The following is a 21060-nucleotide window of genomic DNA, read 5'->3' on the forward strand; positions in this document are numbered from 1 at the left end:
CACAATATGAGAATTTCATACATTCAACCCAATCAATTCCCTACCATTTTATGGCTTAATCAGCTTCCAGGTTGTTGCTGCTAATGGGAGTTTTAGTAGATAAGGTATTCATAAAGAAACAATAAAAAACAGAGCCCAGGTTACTCACATCCCTACTTCTATGACATGAGTTGCTTTTCAAAACTAATAATCAGATAAATCTTTGAATTTTATATTTACTCTCTATTTAATTCAGGTTAGCATTGTGTTTAATCTTCTGACCACCTTACTTCCATCCAATTAATATGAACCCTCCACCCTAGACTGTGCCTGTATCAAACAAAAACGGGAAAATGTTCCAAACAATCCCAAATCTAAGTGTGCAAACTTTAGGTAGTAAACATTCACCATTTTAGAGGGTGCTAACTTTTGTTAATTGTACATCTGATTACTGCAAAGTATGTCAGATGTGAGATTAGCATTCCCGGAGTCTGTATTTTTCCTGCTTGGAAAAAGAACACTAAGTAATTAATGCACTTTCCACAAAACAGAGAGACAACAACACTACTTCAACCTTAAGAATATTACCTCTGCTACTGAAGGAATCTGTAACCCTTTAAAAAATTTTTAAAAGTTAAGTTTAAATCAAAACTAATTTTTAATAAAATTTAAAGATAAATAGGCCTTATGAGATGAAAGCCAATTGTTTTTAAATCATAGCTTTACCTCATGTATTGGCAAAAAGCCTAACTGATAAAGCATTAAGAAATAAATATCCTGGAGAGGATTAAGAGACAGTGGGGGGGCTTCCCTGGTGGCACAGTGGTTGAGAGTCTGCCTGCCGATGCAGGGGACACGGGTTCGAGCCCTGGTCTGGGAAGATCCCACATGCCGCGGAGCAGCTAGGCCCGTGAGCCATGGCCGCTGAGGCTGCGCATCCCGAGCCTGTGCATCCCGAGCCTGTGCTCCGCAATGGGAGAGGCCACAGCAGTGAGAGGCCCGCATAGCGCAAAAAAAAAAAAAAAAAAAAAAAGAGACAGTGGGGCAAGAAGTCAACTCAATTATTAGCATGGAATCTGAGGGAGCCTTCAGAAATTCAACAACGTTCCAATACATAATATTTACCTGTGAGAATTGACTGGTCAACTCTTAGAGTAGTAGATCTGATGGAAGTTAATCTTATATCAGCAGGAACTTTGTCACCAACTAATTGGGGAGGAAAAAAAGTCAGCTAAAATAAGCAACTTTTGCAATCATGTTACATAAAGAAAAATCTGTCTCCAAATCAAACACAATTTTTAAAGGAAATAAATAGCCTGTATACAGCACAAATATATAAAAATCTGCTATAGGGAATTCTCTGGCAGTCCAGTGGTTAGGACTCCGAGCTCCCACTGCAGGGGGCACGGGTTTGATCCTGGGGAACTAAGATCCCGCAGGCCACATGGCATGGCAGGGAGGGAAAAAAAAAAAATCTGCTACAATAAGCAATATAATCAACTTATTCTCAGGGTCATAAAAACTCTTCCTGGATAGATACAAGATTTGAAGTACACAAGAAGAGAATAATGATACTCGGGCAAACAGCTCTAAGTACACATTATTTGCACACCTACACACACACACAGCATGGTGAAGGGGACTGAATTGTACAAGCCATGATTTATTCCACTAAGAAAGCCAAATTACCATGAACAGGAAACATGCCTCTATAAAAAGATGTTCAATTAATATCACTCATAAAAGAAAGGCAAGATAAAACTACACAGAGAGACCACTTTTAAACTATCAAATTGACAAAGGAGTTGAGAAAAATGCACCAAGTTTGAAAGGATGTATAGAAACGGCTTCTTATACAGGGTGACTGTAAGATGTGGCAAGTTTAGTTTTAATAAGCAAAAAAACAAACCAAAACAAAACCAGAGGCACAAATCATTTAGAGGCAAGTGCATGAGCAGATATTAATGAAAACTCGGTGTTAGTGCACTAGCAAGGATAAACTGAATATGTCACTAAACATACCATGTAATGTTAGTAACCCATTTAGTATTCTTAATTCAACTACGCGTCCAGACTTTGTGACGACCCTATATACACTGCTGAGTACGAAGAAAAAAACTTACAAAATCTCTGGAGGGCAAACTGGCAATACATATCAAAATTACAAAGCACAGGAGTTCCCTGGTGGTCCAGTGGTTGGGACTCCACGCTTTGCTTTCACTGCTGAGGGCGTGGGTTCGATTCCTGGTCGGGGACCTGGGATCCCCGCAAGCCGCATGGCGCGGCCAAAAAAAAAAAAAAATGCAAAGCACAATCTTTTTATCCCATAAATTCCACTACAAAGAATTTATTCTACAGATATGCTTGCTGTATGTGGTTAGTTTTTTTTTAATCAGCAGTAGAAAAAAGAGACAACTGTATTCATACTAAAGTAAAAACTTCCTCTAAGACATACTGTACATTAAGTGGGGAAAACACAAGTGTGAAGCATCATGTATATGGAGCTCCACTGGTATGAGAACATACCTCTGGGAAGGTGTAACAGACTTGTACCACTAGGGAGCAGGGCATGAGTGGCAGGAGACTTTTCACCTTGTACCCTTTGGTACCTTTTGAAGTCTGAATTATCAGATAAATGAATAAACCTCTTGCAAAACCTCTAGAAGATCTTTAAGTCAACTGAGTTTTCTTTTCTGGGCCAAACAGTCCCTTTAACAGCTCTTAAACAGACCATGTCTTAGCCCCTTTCCTTGACGTATTTGAAGTAAATGCCACAACACAGACCCAGGAACAGATAAAGCCAATATTTCACCTGCACCTTGAGAACAATGCACAGTGTACTGTAGGTGTTCAAATATTACTGGATGAGTTCGCATCAGTACCAAAGCAACTGGAGAATAAAAAATAAGTATACAACAGCTTTCCCTGGCTTTCTGAAAGGTACTACAGTGGTTTTAGAAGTCTTATGAAAGGACAGCTAAAAGTCAAAACAATAAGCACAGTCCCCCCCCACAACTGCATATGGTATTTCTAAGTTAAATCTTAATTTTCAAGACTTACCCTACTATACTGAACTGTAACTGTCACTGGTTATACATAAACTGGCAAAACAGCCATTCTGTCCAAGAAGTAGATTTATTTCATTTGTTAAACCTTTAGTTTAGTTCTAATTTTTCTGTATCTCAGAGCTTTTAAATTCAGGGAGAGTATGGTGTGCTTTCTGAGCTCTAGTTCATGAAACAACCCTATAACCTAAGTAGGAAATGTGGTCACAAGGTGGCACAGAAAGAGATTGCCAATATATAATCTCAAGAGGCAAAGATCATCCCTGCATTTGACTGCAGGGACACATTAAGTTAAGGTGAAATTCCTGCTGGAAATGCTTATGCAACAAACAGCAATATTCAGACTGAAGAAATCAGAACCTTTCATTTTAATATAATTCTGCTCATACTACAATAAAGTAACCATACCCTAAACTTTAGTGACCCTCAACACCTAAAATACCCCATGAAGATAAAACTTTAAAATCAATTTAGGGAATTCCCTGGGAGTCCAGTTGTTAGGACTACACACATTCACTGCCAAGGGCGCGGGTTCGATCCCTGGTTGGGGAACTAAGATCCTGCAAGCTGAACAGCATGGCCAAAAAATAAAATAAAATAAACTTAAAAAGAAAAACAAAACTTTTTCCGGGCTTCCCTGGTGGCGCAGGAGAGTCCACCTGCCGATGTAGGGGACACAGGTTCGTGCCCCGGTCCGGGAAGATCCCAGGTGCCGTGAAGCGGCTAGGCCCATGAGCCATGTCCACTGAGCCTGCGTGTCCGGAGCCTGTGCTCCGCAACGGGAGAGGCCACAACAGTGAGAGACCCGCGTACTGCAAAAAAAAAAAAAAAAAAAAAAAAAAAACTTTTCCTGTATTAGTTCTGTTTGTCATAATTAATTTTATCCCACATGACCCTGAACATGAAAAGAATGCAAGTTCAATGATGAGCATATGACCCTAAATGGAAAAATTACCTGAAAATGTTCCTTTAAGGTCTGAAGCAATTTATGTCATGATCCTACAGGAGTGGAAAACTTCTAACATGGTATAGAGGTCGCCACAATCTATAAGCATGTCTGCACTGTAACAACTGAACATAAACCAGCAATCTAAAAGCACAACACCGGGAATTTCCTGGCGACCCAGTGGCTAGGACTCCTCACTTCCACTGCAGGGGGCACAGGGTTCGATCCCTGGTTGGGGAACTAAGATCCTGCATGCCAAGTGGTGCAGCCAAAAAAGAAAAAAAAAGGGAGGGGGGGAAGCAGAAGGCATCATTTTATACTGAAAGTTGAATCTCTTACTTCTTTTTAAACAATTTCATATATTAGCCCTAGCTCATACTCTCATATACCTGGCCACAATTTAATTAAGGCCAGCAAATCTAATATTCAAATTGAGGACCCAAAAGTTTTATCTTGCCATTTACTTTGCTGTTTCAGTGGAAGCTCAGGATTAAAAATGAATGAAAAATGTGTTTTTGAGGCAAGAAATACCAAGATTAAATTTCTTTCCTGGGTAGCACAGTCAACATATAAGCTACTAGTTTAAGGTGGGATTGATACTATATATGCAGCATTTAAAATTATATTTAAACTGGCACTACAAAGAAACCAGCTATTTTTCCCCCTATATGTTTTAAATATATGAAGGCTGTCTCTTTGTTGCACAAAAATTGTATTCATATACATTTAATTATTGGTTAAATATTCAAGAATGAGTCAAATGTAAAATGCTAATGGAGGGACTTCCCTGGTGGCACAGTGGTTAAGAATCCGCCTGCCAATGCAGGGGACATGGGTTCGAGCCCTGGTCCGGGAAGATACCACATGCCGCAGAGCAACTAAGCCTGTGTGCCACAACTACTGAGCCTGTTCTCTAGAGCCTGTGAGCCACAACTACTGAGCCTGCGTGCCACAACTACTAACGCCTGTGCGCTAGAGCCCGTGCTCCGCAACAAGAGAAGCCACCGCAATGAGAAGCCCGTGCACCTCAGCGAAGAGTAGCCCCCGCTCACCACAACTAGAGAAAGCCCGTGCACAGCAACAAAGACCCAACGCAGCCAAAAATAAATAAGTTTAAAATGCTGGTGGAACAAGTGACTGGGAAGTCCTTAAAAACTGATCTCAAGGGCTTCCCTGGTGGCACAGTGGATGAGAGTCCGCCTGCCGATGGAGGGGATGCAGGTTTGTGCCCCCGTCCGGGAAGCTCCCACATGCCGCAGAGCAGCTGGGCCCGTGAGCCATGGCCGCTGAGCCTGCGCGTCCGGAGCCTGTGCTCCGCAACGGGAGAGGCCACAACAGTGAGAGGCCCACGTACCGCAAAAAAAAAAAAAAAAAAAAAAAAAAAAAACTGACCTCAAGCTCTTCTTCACTTTTCTTCCATCCTGTAACAGCCATTCTAAAATTAAGAGATGACCTGGGGGCCTTTTATAAACTACAGAATCTCAGGACCTGCTCTTCAAGAGTCTGGGGTCCAGGAATTCATATTTTAAAGAAATTCTCCAAGCACACTAAAAAATTAATATAAGAAAAAAGAAAAGGCTTAGTACCTGGTGTCACAGATCCTGTGAAGGGCCTGTTTAGAATAGCCTTTACTATGTGCTGTTTCTCATGTGCCACGTATGCCACAGCTCTAGACCAAGAAGACCCTAAATCCCCCAACACTTGGGAAATGTACTACCTTAAAGTTTCACATTTAATTTGTTTCCATTATAAACCGATCTCTTTGTGGAAAGGTACTAAATAGCATAAATCCAAACTGGTTTTAAAAACCTGCCAAATTCTAGTATTCTCCTAGCTAGACAGACCCTCCCTCACATCATCTTGACCAACCCAACTCAAGTCCTCATTTTAGACAGGAAAAACTAAAGGCAGTAAGTAAAAGGAGTCTTACCTAAGGAACCTCAATTAATGAAAGACTTCCTTTATATTACTGTGTGACTCTGTGCTTTTTGTTTGTAGGAGTCAATTTAGGATTAAATCTGTTAGGAAGCTGGTTGTCTAAGGAAGTAAAAAATCCATGAAAGCAAAGATTCAATGAATACTTTTCCACTAAGAAATAATTTTGCTTTGTCTGCAGGCTTCTGTGAATTCCAGACAGTTTTGTGCATGAGGAGTAGGCAGCCTGTTCTGATGATCACATCCAGTGATATTTCCCCGATGGGGAATGTCAGTGCCCTTAGGGCAAGTGGTAGTGGAAAATTCTTACTCTTGCCAAGGGGATGCTCTGCAATATTTTCCTCTGAAATTTTTTTTCTTTGTCTCTTGAGTTCAGGCAGTGTAATAAAATAATAAACTCTGTTATAAACTACCTTCTATTTGTTTAACATCTGACACTTCAAATTCAGCTCTTGGCTCCTTAAGTCTGTAGCTCTTTAAAACCTGCTATCACAGATTTCCACTCTGAACAAATTCTTCAATGTATACTTTATGCTAGGTTACCAAGAAGGCGAGTAAAAGTCATTTAAAGGAAATTATTACTTGGCCACATTTTAGAATCAAATGAACACAAGCTTTCTTTACCTTAAAACCTAGGAAGGAGTTTTATAAAGCCAGGATACTTTAACATTGTTTATATCATTACGTCAAAAAGACTGATGGTTAAAATCAGCACTACTTAGAAAAAGTCTTTTTTGAATTGATTATATATAAGGAAAAAAATCTAGTTTATTGTGGCAAATTCTACCAGTTATTCAAATCTTTTTTTAAGAGAAAACTATACATAAGATCAGAAATTATCTCCTAAATACCACTACTGTTTCTGAGTTTAGATGGCTGAGGAAAAATGACCCACAATAGAATGAATTAACCTAAATTACTCAAATGACTCAAATACTTTCACTCTTTGCAATTTGGTTCATAAATTTTGTAGTCAGGAAGAATGAATGAAATTCTTCACTTGAGAAGCCCTACTTGCCTACTTAAAACTACTTCTAGGCCTCAGGGTGAGCATGGAAGGAACATTACAAACTGCCATACTTTATACCATATTTGTTCCCAGTCTGGTTTTTTGGATGTATTATCTATGATGAAATGAAACTCATCTTTTAAAAATGCAGATATATAATTCTTTTCTTTAAAACCTTTTAACAGCTTCTTCCTACTAGACTTTAAATAAAGTTTAGTATCTTAACCATGGTTTTTAACACCCTCCACGACCCAATTGCTCATACTTTTTATGACCCTCCCCTTCCCTCTAAGCTTCAAACAATGCTCTTCAGTTCCTCAAAGTTCTGAGTCTTCACAAAAAGCAAGGCTTTCCGTGAACTTCCAAGATTAAGGGATACCAACCTAATAGAGAGCTGTCCTTTCCAAACACTCACCACATTACATATTTGATGTGTCTTCCTCACTAGACTCAAAGCCTCCAAGAAGGCAGTCACTTAGTCACCACTGATTTCCCAGGTCCTGGTATTATGCTGGCACATAGTGGCTACCAAGTAAAATATTTGTTAAGGAATGAAGTACCTGCACACACATTATTTTCTTTAAAAAACAAGCACCAGAAACTTATGATAATTATCAAGTTGAAGAATGTCACAAAGCTTGGAACAACGAAAAAATCAGGATCCAAACAGACCTAAGACTTGGTTGAGCTGAATGAGGTTTAACAGTGATTGCTGCTTAAAATTTAGACTAAAAACAAAATACATGTATGCTAGTAGAGGACTAGATGTAGTGGCGAAAGAGAAGCATGAAAAAGACTCATGGGTTTTAGCTGGTAGGGCAATTAAGATTGCTAAAGAAATGTCCTTATGTGTAAGAGTGGAGGATAAGGTCTAGAATATCAACCAGACTGCACTTACATTAACTGCATTCAAGTCTGGGCACCAAAAAAAGCCATCAAGATGGTAAAGGGTTTAAAAATAATTACAGGAACAACAGAAAGAGCCAAGACTAACCTGAAAATAAAAATTTTAGGATACACCACACCACTAACACTCGAGACTCCCAGTTCTACCATAAACTGCCACACGCTTTTGGACAAGTTGCACGCTCTCAGTTTTAGTTGAGGTCTCCCCCCAGCTCTAAAAGGGAGACGAATTTACCTTCAACTACGTAACAGGCCACCATAGGAAGAGGAATCAGACTTCTATGTGCTCCAAAGCAAAAAACTAACGTATAAAACAGACAAGTATATTTTAGCTCCTTATAAAGGAACATTTTATAATAAAACTGGTGTAATATATAACTACCAATAAAAATGGCATGGCGGTTCCTAGACAGGCAAGTTTCCAGCTACTAGAATGGAAGATAGCCGGCTCATTAGATGCTGTGGAGGCAGCCCATCATTAGGCAAATTTAGAGTATACAATATCTGGGATACCAACATAAATTCCTCTTTATTACAAAAGTAAAGTATGCTTTTTACGAGGTGATAACCCATCCCTCGCTCCCTTCATCCAAATATCTAGCTGTTAACAGTATTTATCAGATACCTTTCTCTATGGATAACACTTATTAAAATTTCATTAAAATAAAAATCACAAACCTCCTTTTACATTAGTATATACTTATCTGTCTCATTCTTTTTTAATGGCTACATAATAATAATACCTAAAGCTAAAGCAATAATCTCTAAAGCTAAACTTTGGAGAATGCTTATTCTATACCAAGCACTACTACAAGAGCTTTATGAGTTACTAACTCTTAATCTTCACAATTCTAGGGAAGGTCTGATTATCTTCATTCCCGGTTTACAGATGAGGAAAATGAGTCACAAAACGCTAACTTGCTCAAGGTCACAGGTATTTCATAGCCATACTGTGGATGGACTAAATTAATCAGTCACCATTTTCATAGCCATCTAGGTGTTTCCAATTTTCCTATTACAATGTTATATAGAGAACATCTTTGTGCACTTAGATTACTTCTGGAGAAAAGATTCACAGAAACAGAATTTTCCTACAGATGTATACTTCCACCAAAATTTATTTTCTTGCCATTTCCCCATACTCTCAATCCTGTATTTTTCTGACCACTGTTAACACCAAACACTTTATTTTTTTAAATTCTTTTATCATCTTCAAAACAAAAGTTGTTTTATATTTTTACATAGTCAAATCTGGTGATCTTGGTGGTTTTGTGTCACACTTAGGAAATGTGCTCCCTATACCATGTCTTTCTTCTAATTTTCCCCAAATCTTAATCACACTGATAAGGATTGGAAAGGTTGGCACTTATTGGTACTGTGACTATCACTGAGTCACAGGGAGAGGGGAGAAGGGAAGGAGATGATTATAGGAAATGAGGAAATGCCAGCTCCATGAAATTCAGGTCAGCCTTCAAGATCAACTGGTCCATCACGATCTGATGATTGGGGAGATCTTTCCAAGTTCTTCATTTCTCATTGTTCTTAACGTCTTAGCTACTCTCACAGCGATGAATAAAGGGCTCTAGGTCTCAAAACCCTCTGCTTCTAATACATCCATGCTGATTTCTTTCTTTTTTCCCACGCTGATTTCTGTTTTAGACTATTTGCTGTTCTGCTTATATACAAGTTCTTAAGAGTAAGAACTTATATCTCTACACAAAGAGATATAACTTACGGGAACAACTAAAATAATGATTTCTACTGTTATTTGGTTACAGATGGCTTAGATCTACATCTCTAACTAGCCTTGTTCTCCCATCCTTCTTGTTGTGAAACAACTGCATATGGGGGAAAAGGCAAAAGACAACAAACCTTATTTGGTCATGTATCTTTGCTTCTATTTCTCTGAGCTATGTTTAATCATTCTAGGAACAGGTGAAAACTGTTTATTCTAACAATATTCCAACACTATGTAAATTGCTTAATCAGACAATATTTCACTAACTAGACTGTTTAACTGTAATCGACTTCTCCCATTTTACTGAGATATAAACCAGCTGTAACACTGTAAGTTTAGGGTGTAAAACATCTGATATATACATACAATGTGAAATTACTACAATCAGTTAATATCCATCACCTCACAGTTACAATTTTTTCCTTATGATGAGAACTTAAAGTCTATTCTTAGCAACTTTCATATATGCACTACAGTTCTGTTACCTATAGTCATCATGCTGTACATTACATCCCAGAACACATTTGTCTTAAAACTGGAATTTGTACCTTCTGACCACCTTCACCCAATTCCCCCACTCCCCGTCCCTGGCAACCACCAATCTGATATACGTTTCTATGAGTTTGCTTTTTAGAAGATTTACATGTAAGTGAGATTACACAGTACTTGCCTTTCTCTGACTTATTTCACTTAAGATCCATCCATGTTGTTGCAAACAGCAGGATTTCCTTCATTTTTATGGCTGAATAATATTCTAGAGAGTGTGTGTGTACACATACCATTTTCTTTATCCATTTATCCGTTGATGGATACTTAGGTTTTTACCATGTTTTTCCTATTATACACAAATGCTACAATGAACATAAGGGTGCAGACCTCTTAAGGAGAGTGATTTCATGTCTTCTGAATATATACTCCAGAAGTGGAATTGCTGGATTATATAGTATATAGCCATACCTTGCAGACACTGTGGGTTCAATTCCAGACAACCACAAAAGCAAATACTACAATAAAGAGAGCCACATGGAAGATTTTACACTATACTGTACTCTATTAAGTGTGCAATAGCATTGTCTAAAAAAAAATGTACATACGTTAATTTAAAAAGACTTAATCACTTAAAAAAAGCTAATCACCTGAGCCCTCAGTAAGTCAATCTTTATGCAATAGTAACATCAAAGATACAGATCATAAAAATATAATAATAAAAAGTTGAAATATTTGCAAAAAATGCAGTATCTGCAAAGCACAATAAAGAGAAGCACAGTAAAACTGGGTATGCTTGTAACTTCATTTTTTAAAACCAAACAGCTAGAATCTTGGGGTGGATTTCTAGGGAGAAGGGCAAAAGAATCCCCTGAAATTGCATACAAGATTTTGAATACATGTATTTGAGGAAAGAATCCATAGATTTCATTAATTTTTAGAGGACGTGTGATCTAGAAATGATTAAGAACGACTGCTGTAGACTTCCCTGGTGGCACAGTGGTTAAGAATCTGCCTGCCAATGCAGGCAACACAGGTTCAAGCCCTGGTCCAGGAAGATCCCACATACCGCAGAGCAACTAAGCCCGTGCGCCACAACTACTGAGCCTGTGCACCAAAACTACTGAAGCCCATGAGCCCTAGAGCCCGTGCTCTGCAACAAGAGAAGCCACCACAATGAGAAGCCCACGCACCGCAACAAAGGGTAGACCCCGCTCACCACAACTAGAGAAAAGCTCACGCCCAGCAACAAAGACCCAACGCAGGCAAAACAAACAAACAAACAAACAAACAAAAAAAACACACTAAAAACAGCCCTTGAAGGACTTCCCTGGTGGCAGAGTGGTAAGACTCTGCGCTCCCAATGCAGGGGGCCTGGGTCTGATCCCTACTCAGGGAACTAGATCCCACATGCATGCCGCAACTAAGAGTTTGCATACCACAACCAAGGAACCCACCTGCTGCAACTAAGACCTGGCACAACCTAAGTAAACGACAAAAAAAAAAATAAATATAAATATAAAAACAGCCCTTGAGCCAAGGATGATTTTCATTTTTAAAGTCTTATTTAAAAAAAAATTTCCCCCCCCCCTACAGAGACTGTTTGGGACCACAAAAGCCAAAATATTTACTAGGTGGCTCCGTTAAAAAAAGTTTGCCAAACCCTTTGCTCTACAGCACAGAATTAACTTTTCTGATATTTGTGTTAGGGAGCTCAACAGGTATGGATTAAGTGTTTGCTGACTGTTCAGTCAGGCTTCTCCTATCCTTCTTTCTAAAAGCAAAAGAAAAAAAGGCTCATGGCCCCAGCTAAACGAATAAGGCTACATTATCTGAATCATACATCTTTTGAGCCAGAAAGCTCCTTAAGAGGCTACTCCAATTACCCAGTTTTGTAGAGATTAGGTTAATTTACTTTGTCCTGTGTCATATGGAATTAGGATAATAACACAGGTTCTTACATGAATCAGTCATCTTTCTATTTTACAACTTTATCTTTTCTTTACCTCAAATGCTTGGAAATGCCACTTCATACATGTTACTAAATTTCATTACTGCAAGCTATCAAAAGTGAAACTTTTCTTCCCTTAAATAATTACCAAGTTTAAGAATTACTCTTTTCATTTAAAAAATCCTGAAATTGCTGGCACTACTGCTGAATATTTATTCTTCATTTTAGGAAATATAAAATCAACTTCTCCAGAACCTAAATAAAGCAAATGCAGTTTTATGTTGAGACTCATTTCTATCACCTACATAATCTTAAAATATGATTTATTCCAGAGTATACTACAGGACAGAAGTCATCTGAGGATATTTATGTCCTTGTGCTATTTATCAACTCTGGATCACCAAGATACAAGAAGTTTGTTTTAAACAACTCTGAAGGGACTTCCCTGGTGGCACAGCGGTTAAGCATCCGCCTGTCAATGCAGGAGACACGGGTTCGAGCCCTTGCCCAGTAAGATCCCACATGCCGCGGAGCAACTAAGCCCATGCGCCGCAGCTACTGAGCCTGCACTCTAGAGCCCACAAGCCACAATTACTGAAGCCTGTGCTCCTAGAGCCCATGCTCTGCAACAAGAGAAGCCACCGCAATGAGAAGCCCACGCACTGCAACGAATAGTAACCCCTGCTCACTGCAACTAGAGAAAGCCTGCACACAGCAACGAAGACCCAACACACCCAAAAATAAATTAAAAAAAAAAAAAGCTGAAAAGTCACCTTGAGAAGTCAGTAATACCCCTCCCATGCAAATACGGAAACCTCCCCAAATTCTAAAGTTAAAGAGTTTCATGACTACCATAGCTCGATTCACCTTGATAATATTGGCAGATAATACAGAACGCTTAAACACTGATGTTCATTTCTCATAAAATTATACCTGATTTTATTACTTTTTTTTTTTTGCGGTACACGGGCCTCTCTCACTGTTGTGGCCTCTCCCGTTGCGGAGCACAGGCTCCGGACGCACAGGCTCAGCGGCCATGGCTCATGGGCCCAGCCGCTCCGCGGCATGTGGGATCTTCCCGGACTGGGGCACGAACCCATGTCCCCTGCATCGGCAGGCAGACTCCCAACCACTGCACCACCAGGGAAGCCCGTGATTTTATTACTTTTGGTTTCCATCCGTCAGAGAAATATTTTCCTGGCATTAAAACAAAATTATTGTGGCTTCAGAAGATGAACACATGGGTAACTGTCTCCATATTTATACTTGCCAAATCAATTTTATTTGGTTCCTGTATTCTAGATAGTTATAAGTATACGTATGGTTTTGCTATGCACGCTTACACAATGTCTTCCTGGAAAGGTTATTAGTTGGTATAGCAACATCTAAAATATAATTCCCTTAAACCCCCTCCATCTCCCCCTCAAAAAGCCACCCAGTCTTCAGAAAGTTCAGCAGAACCATCCTATCAGATGTCTTCCAGAAGCTAGCAAAAAGAAGTTTATCATCTGAAGTTAGGAGATGATTCTTACATCCAAACAATGACTACAAAAAGGTCTCTTTCTTTTGGCAAATATCAAAAAAGCAACTCCATGCTCACTTTCATCTTCAAAACAGTTCACAGTATTCTCCAGTTTTTCAATTCACCAGAAAGAACCCTCACACTCAATTTCATAATTTAAGTAATAGTATAAAAGTTACCATGTCTAAAAGCACAATTCATGCCATTTATCCCTTCAGGCCATGTAAGACTTTGACAAGAAATAATTTAGATCTACATTTAGAATTGAAGTTCATTTCTACAGTTTTACAGAACTGAATTATTGGGCTAAATGCCAAATTGCAGGGTCAACTAGATTACTAATCCTAATAAAAGTAGAAGTTAAAAAGCCTCAACGTGTATAGTATTAAAAGTCTGAATAAAATAAATACCTATTTATCTGGCCCAGGTCAAGCAGTCACAATATGTTTTCCCAAAATGTTCCATATAATTCACTTAAATGCCTTAGGATTACATCTTTCCCAGTTCAGTGACCCACTGGTCCTAGTAATCTAGCAAAACTAACCATTTCTAATTTGGATCTAAATACATAACCACCATGAAAAGTCACCAGAACAGATCAAACAAGAGTATACTGACAACCTAAAAATTAAAATTGTGATCAGGCATCCTCGACATGATAAAGGGCATCTATAAAACCCACAGCTAACATCATACTTCATGGTAAAAGACTGAATGCTTTTCCCCTACGACCAGGAACAAGACAAGGATTTCTACTCTTGCCACTTCTTTTCAACATTCTACTGGAGAGTCTAGCCAGGGTAATTAGACAAAAAAAAGAAAAGGCACCCAGGCTGAAAAGACAAAAATATTTGTTTTCAGATGACATGGTCTTATATAGAGAAAATCTTAAGGAACCCCTGAAAAACTATTAGAATAAAAGAGTCTACCAAGATTGCAAGGTACAATATCAGTACACAAAAATCAACTGTGTTTCTATACACTAGGCAAAGAACAATCTGAAAATGAAATTAAGAAAACTATTCCAATTACAAATAGCTCCCCCGCAAAAAACGAACAAAAAACGATAAAATACTTAGGAATAAACTTAACAAAAGTAGTACAAGACTTGAATGCTGAAAACAGAGTGTTAAAAGAAACGAGACCTAAATAAACATAAAGACACCCCATGGTCATGGATCAGAAGATTTAATATTACTGTGATGTTTATATTCCCCAAACTGAGCTACAGAGTCAACATTATTATCAAAATCTATGCAGGGTTTTGGGGCAGAAATTAACAAGCTAAACTTAAAAGGTATATGGAAATGCAACGGACTCAGAACACCCAAAATAATCTAGAAAAACAACAAAGCCAGGGGACTCAAATTTAGTGATTTCAAAACTTACTACAAAGCTACAGTAATCAAGACAGTGTGGTACTGGCATGAGGAGACATACAGATCAATGGAATAATAGTCAATTTGCAGTGGAAAATGAAGTCAATTGATTTTTGACGAGTGTCAGGACAATTCAATGAAGAAGTCTTTTCAACAAATGGTGCTGATACTACTGGATATCCAAATGCAAAAAAATCAAGTTGGACACCTACCTCACACCATATACAAAATCTTGGTGACATGAGATCACAGAATAGCTTCTTAGATATGACACCAAAAGCACAAGCAATGAAAGAAAAAAAAAGACAAATAGGACTCTATCAAATTAAAAACTTTTATGCTACAAAGGACACTGTCAAGTAAAAAAGACACCTACAGAACGGGAAAAAAAATTTTCAAACCCTATCTGATAAGCCAGGATATGTAAAGAACTCTTACAACTCAACATTAAAAAGACAGCCCAACTAAACCCAATGGATTTAGACAGTTCTCAAAGATGACATACTAATTGAAAATAAGCACATGAAAAGATGCTCAATATCATTAGGAAATTAGGGAAGTACAAATTAAAATCACAATGAGATAACACTTCAAGGCTAAAATTTAAAAAAAGACAAGTGTTGATGAGGATGTGGAGAAACTGGAACCTATATACATTGCTGATGGAATGTAAAATGATGCAATCACTTTGGAAAACAGTTGGGAAGTTCCTCAAAATGTTAAACTTTGAGTCACCGTAAGCTCCAGCAATTCCATGTCTAGGTATATATCTAAGAGAGTGAAAGCATATGGTCACACAAAAATTGTACTTGAATGTTCACAGTAGCGTAATAGCCAGAAAGGAGAAAGCCACTCAAATACTCATGAACTGATGAATGAATAAACAAAATGTGGCATACCTAAACAATGGAATATTATTGAGCCATAAAGAATACAGTATACACATGAATGAACTATATGATACATGCTACAACATAAATGAATCCTGAGAACAATATACTAAGTGAAAGAAGCCAGTCTAAAAAGGGCATTTATTGTATGATTCCATTTATATACAATATCCAGAACAAGCAAATCCCTAAAAAAACACTGTGGTTGCCAGGGACTGGGGAAAGACGGGCAGAGGAAGTGATTGCTAATGGATATAGGGTTTTCTTTTTGGAGGAAGATGTTCTGAAATTAGACAGTGGTTATGACTGTAGAACTCTGAATATACTAAAAAACACTTAATTACACAATTTAAAGGAGTGAATATTAATTATGGCATGTGAATTATATCTCAATAAAGCTGTTTTTAAAAGATTGTAAACTAGGTCTCCAACAAATTGATATATGAAATATGTACACATTCACTAAGGATACTGTATATTCTCTAGCAAATTAACTACAGTTGAAGATAGAAGCAATAAACCACAAAGACTCAGTTTCAATTGTAAAATATGACTAACAGTATGCACCCCATAGAGCGGTTGATGGTTAAAAACCAAGCACTAGCAAGTTTATCACTATATCTGGCACACACTTCAAGCTTTGTTATTACTGAACTTAAGCACAGAGACTTCAAATTATCTATTCTGCACAGAAGCTGCACAATAAGAAGGTTTACATTAGCTAAACCTACTCCATACTTCCGATTTCAAGTTTCATTTATTACTCACTGAGCGCTTGTTACATGCTCAGCAAGATTACAATGATCACTGTGACACACTTCTGCTCGTTGCCTAGTAGTATGACAATAGTGTTTAATAAAATGTTCATATCTATCTAAAACTAGTTACCACCTCTGTTCAGCATCCCTCAGAATGGTCAAAATTCAAAAAATAATACTATACAAGAGCCCAATGTCCAAGCATTGCATATGCTTTTAGCAATTAGTATACAGTGGGGGAAGAGTTGGAGGAAAAAAGTGTTAACTATCAGGACCTGTTAGACTCCTCACAAAGGATTCAAACACAGGTGAAATCGGAATAGGGTTGAGAATGTGTACTGCTTAGAACACTTACTATTGGTAATAAGTAGATTCACCTAAGATGAGGAATTTAAACTCATGTTTTAATATTTTTTTTGAATATTAAAAGAAAGGCAGTGGGGCTTCCCTGGTGGTGCAGTGGTTGGGAATCTGTCTGCCAATGCAGGTGACACGGGTTCGAGCCCTGGTCCGAGAAGATCCCACGAGCCACAGAGCAACTAAGCCTGTGCACCACAACTACTGAGCCTGCACTCTAGAGCCCACGCACCACAACCACTGAAGCCTGCGCACCTAGAGCCTGTGCTCTGCAATGAGAAGCCCGCACACTGCAATGAAGAGTAACCCCTGCTAGCCACAACTAGAGAAAGCCCGGGCGCAGCAACAAAGACCCAACTCAGCAAAAAAAAAAAAAAAAAAAATAGTCCTGTATGGCTAGAGCATAGAGAGTTGCATAAGATGAAATCACAGAAGCAAGCAGGAGCTATACAATGCAAGGTCATTTAGGGTCAAAGAAAAAAATTTATATTTCTGGTGCAAGAGAGAAGCCACTGAAGTGTTTCAGCAAGTGAATAAACATGACCTTTAGGAAACTGGCTTCTGTGTGGAAAGAAAACAGTAAAGGAAGGCAGAGGCTCGTTAGGACACAATGACAATGTCAGTGTGAGGTGATAGTGGGACTGGTGTGGTGACTGAGGAAAAAGTAGTAAACAAATTTGGGTGTGTTTTGGAGACAGAATCAACTGGTCTTAGAGACAGAATAAAAGAGGAAAGAATCAAGATGATTCCCAAGTTTCTCTCAGTTAACTAGTTGGTAAGAGTGACTTACTGAGACAGGAAAGACTGGAGAGAACCAGAATTCAGAGAAAAGAGAAACCAAAACCACCTCCATTGAAGAGAAGCTGGTCTTAGTGTATTCCTTCAAAAGGGAAGATGATGCTTTGAGGATCAAGGTTACAGTTTCCTCTGACGCTGTAAACCACTGCCATCTACTGATGCAAACCAAGGATAAACACTTTGGGGGTGATTTCTCTAAGTTTTCAGATACATTGAATATACTGAAATAGCTTAAGTAGCACAAAAAATTCTTACAATATCTTAATTTGACAGGCTGAAAGTATATTACCAGACTAAGCTGGAGAACTGGAAAACATACAAAGTCAAAAAGAATCTTGTGCAATATTTAGGTGACCTGCAAGTGCACTGACCACATATATATTTGTGGAAAGACAAACGATCTTCCTCTAATGTTTCCTTCCTCAGTTACTAGCACCATCACCACCCGGGCACCTAAACTAGATATCCTGCCAGTATCTTTGATGCCACACCCTACTTCACATCCACCCCAATATCTATTAAGTTATCAAAACCTGTTGCTTGGCACCTAAACCTGAGGCTCACTTTTCAAACTATACATGGCTGTAATTCCTTGCCCAAGGGAGATTCAGAGTTAATACTTTGGGTTGAGACCTGGTAAAAACTTTTAAGGAGGGTCCCCAGATAATTCTGATGTGCACCCTTGCTTTAAAACTCCTACTTGTAAACTCAAAATCTTCCCCTCATTATTCTTAATGCTACAGCCTTCATTATTGTTTGCTCTCATTAACCCTTACCTATCTCCAGCCTTCCCATTCTGACCTACTTCCTACATCACCACCAGAATTCCCTAAGTCATATTTTTGCTGTAAAATCCATGGTGACAAAATGGTTAAATCTAAATAAGGTCTACAGATTAAAAAAACTGATACAATACTGTTATCTACTTTCAGTAGTTAACTGGAATCATATTAAAAGAATGCTCTAAATTTTATAAAATAATCACTCAAGTATTTAGGAGTAAAGAGGCATCATTTCTGCAACTTACTCTCAAACAGTTCAGACAAAAATGTGTGAATGTATAGATACAGACTGAAAGAGGATAATGCACATGTGATAACAAACATTTGGAGAATCTGGGTAAAAGCTAAATGGGAACTCTTACTAGTCTTGCAACTTTTAAGTCTGAAATTATGTCAAAATTAAGTTTAAAAAATCCACTGGCCAAAACACTTCATTCTGAGTTGTACTTTTGTTAACACTATTAAGCAAGCTGTTAGGTCATTTATACAAATTTTGCTGTCCTAAGTAATCAACGTGTGGGTACACAGGCAACACTATTCTTTTACTGGAAGACCTATGACAAGGTAATTTACTTTTGTTTTTCTTCTGTTTTTCGGCTGCGCCAGGCAGCATGCAGGATCTAGTTTCCCTGACCAGGGATCAAACCCGGGCCCCCTGCATTGGGAGGGCAGAGTCTTAACCACTGGACCACCAGGGAAGTCCCGGTAATTTACTTTCAAAGACCAAAACTGCAGAGCGCAGGCCAGGAGACTCAGCACTGAATTCTCATTACAATGAGTAAGACAAAGCACAATTTCCCCACAATTCAGTGTAAAGGTGTTACTATGAGACAATTCACAAAAAGAAAACAAGTATTCTGAGCTCAGGAGGGTGTGAAAAACCACAATGATTTGAATAACCCAATGTAATAATTCCCCAGCAAAAAGATTACACAGTTCTGATTGGCTCCAGGGGCATTTGGGTTGCCTGAAAACATGGCATTGACCTATAGGAAAGAGGACCTTTTTGAGATCTGTGTAGAGCTCTGGCATTGCAGTGGATTCACTAACTCTTTAAAGCCCAAACCTAGATACCCGGCTCAGTGTTATGTCAAAGTATTCTTAAGTAGAGCTTTTAAAGTCATGAGATTACCCTTAGCCATCAACTAGGTTTGATGGTTCCAAGATTGACCTATTTGTGTCAAGAACCAAAACGGGAAAAACTATGTAGCCATTAACTAGTATTCTACAAACTGCTCACTACAACTAACTGTCAAATCAAGATTAAGTTCATTATCTCACCTGCACTAGTGTTCCACAATGTACTAAAAGTAATAAGCACAATAATTCAAAACACCTTGTTTAAAAAAAAAAGATAAACACATCAACATGAAGGGAGGTGCCAAAACACTTTGAAAATTTTACAGAAAACCTGATTTGTTTGGATAGCACTAAAAATCTGTTAACGTAATTGATACACATGAGCCTAACTTTTAAAACTCTTAAGTATGAGCCTTCAGAAAAGGACTGTATTCAGATATACAACCTAAAATAAAAATGACAAACTCAACTCACCAGCAATTTCTACAATATCACCAGGAACTATGTCTTTAGCTTTAATCCGCTGTACACTCTTCCTGTCTTGTCGATACACTTTGCCCATTTCAGGCTCATACTCCTTAAGGGCTTCGATTGCATTTTCAGCATTTCTTTCCTGTAAAAAAGAAAACAAAAGATAACAGTAGTAAATACAGCCTGCCACTGCCAAGTGTTTCTGGCCCTAGGAATCAAATTTTAGAGCTGTAAACTAAACTTAAAAAGAAAAAACACAGGAGATGCATATTAATGACATTTGTAATAAATGATTCACATCTTAAGGTAATAACATTAGGCCCTTATGATTTTGTATTAAAAATGAAAAAATAAGCACCCGAAGAAGGGTAAGGAGATAAAAATCAATGGAAAGAAGCAGTTATTAGAACCTGCTGTCCCTATGCACACTGGGCAACATGGCCCTCACCTTCAGCTTCACACACTCACATCATTAAATCAATCATGACCCCCATGAAAGGTGATGGTCTGGGGTTGGACTGCCCAGGCTCAACACAGGCTTTTACACTCAAAAGCTATGTGACTGTGGATAACATGACACACAGCTTTATGGCCTACAAAACCAGGACACTAACAGTACCCACCCTCAAGGGTTGTGAGGATTTACAAGCTATGTGTAAAATGCTTAGATTGTGTTTTGGCACATAGTGAATGCTTTGAGTGATGAATTAAGAAAATCCAGTTACGTTTCACAAATTCTAAATCTCTCACCAGTACTAAAGACCAATAAGTGGCCGGAAGCACTGCCAGTCACATACCATATTTACCATAATATTATATATGAACATGTCAAGACTTAGTCACACACAATTTTTTTTTTTTGCAGTACGCGGGCCTCTCACTGTTGTGGCCTCTCCCATTGCGGAGCACAGGCTCTGGACGCGCAGGCTCAGCGGCCATGGCTCACGGGTCCAGCCACTCTGTGGCATGTGGGATCTTTCCTGACCGGGGCACGAACCCGTGTCCCCT

General features: G+C 38.5%; 1 protein-coding gene across 2 annotated transcripts in view; it reads right to left on the minus strand.

The window, feature by feature from the left end:
- Positions 1–21060, minus strand: part of ATP2A2 (ATPase sarcoplasmic/endoplasmic reticulum Ca2+ transporting 2) — a 61141-nt gene that overhangs the window by 27274 nt on the left and 12807 nt on the right. For both annotated transcript variants that reach the window (XM_060170668.1, XM_060170669.1), the window contains exons 5-6: positions 20056–20194; positions 1105–1185 (exon numbers count right to left, since the gene is read on the minus strand). In XM_060170668.1, coding sequence (XP_060026651.1) covers positions 1105–1185; positions 20056–20194 — 220 coding nt within the window. The remainder of the gene's footprint in view (positions 1–1104; positions 1186–20055; positions 20195–21060) is intronic.

Source organism: Lagenorhynchus albirostris, chromosome 14 (genome assembly GCF_949774975.1).
Source record: "Lagenorhynchus albirostris chromosome 14, mLagAlb1.1, whole genome shotgun sequence".
Classification (NCBI taxonomy): Eukaryota; Metazoa; Chordata; class Mammalia; order Artiodactyla; family Delphinidae; genus Lagenorhynchus; species Lagenorhynchus albirostris.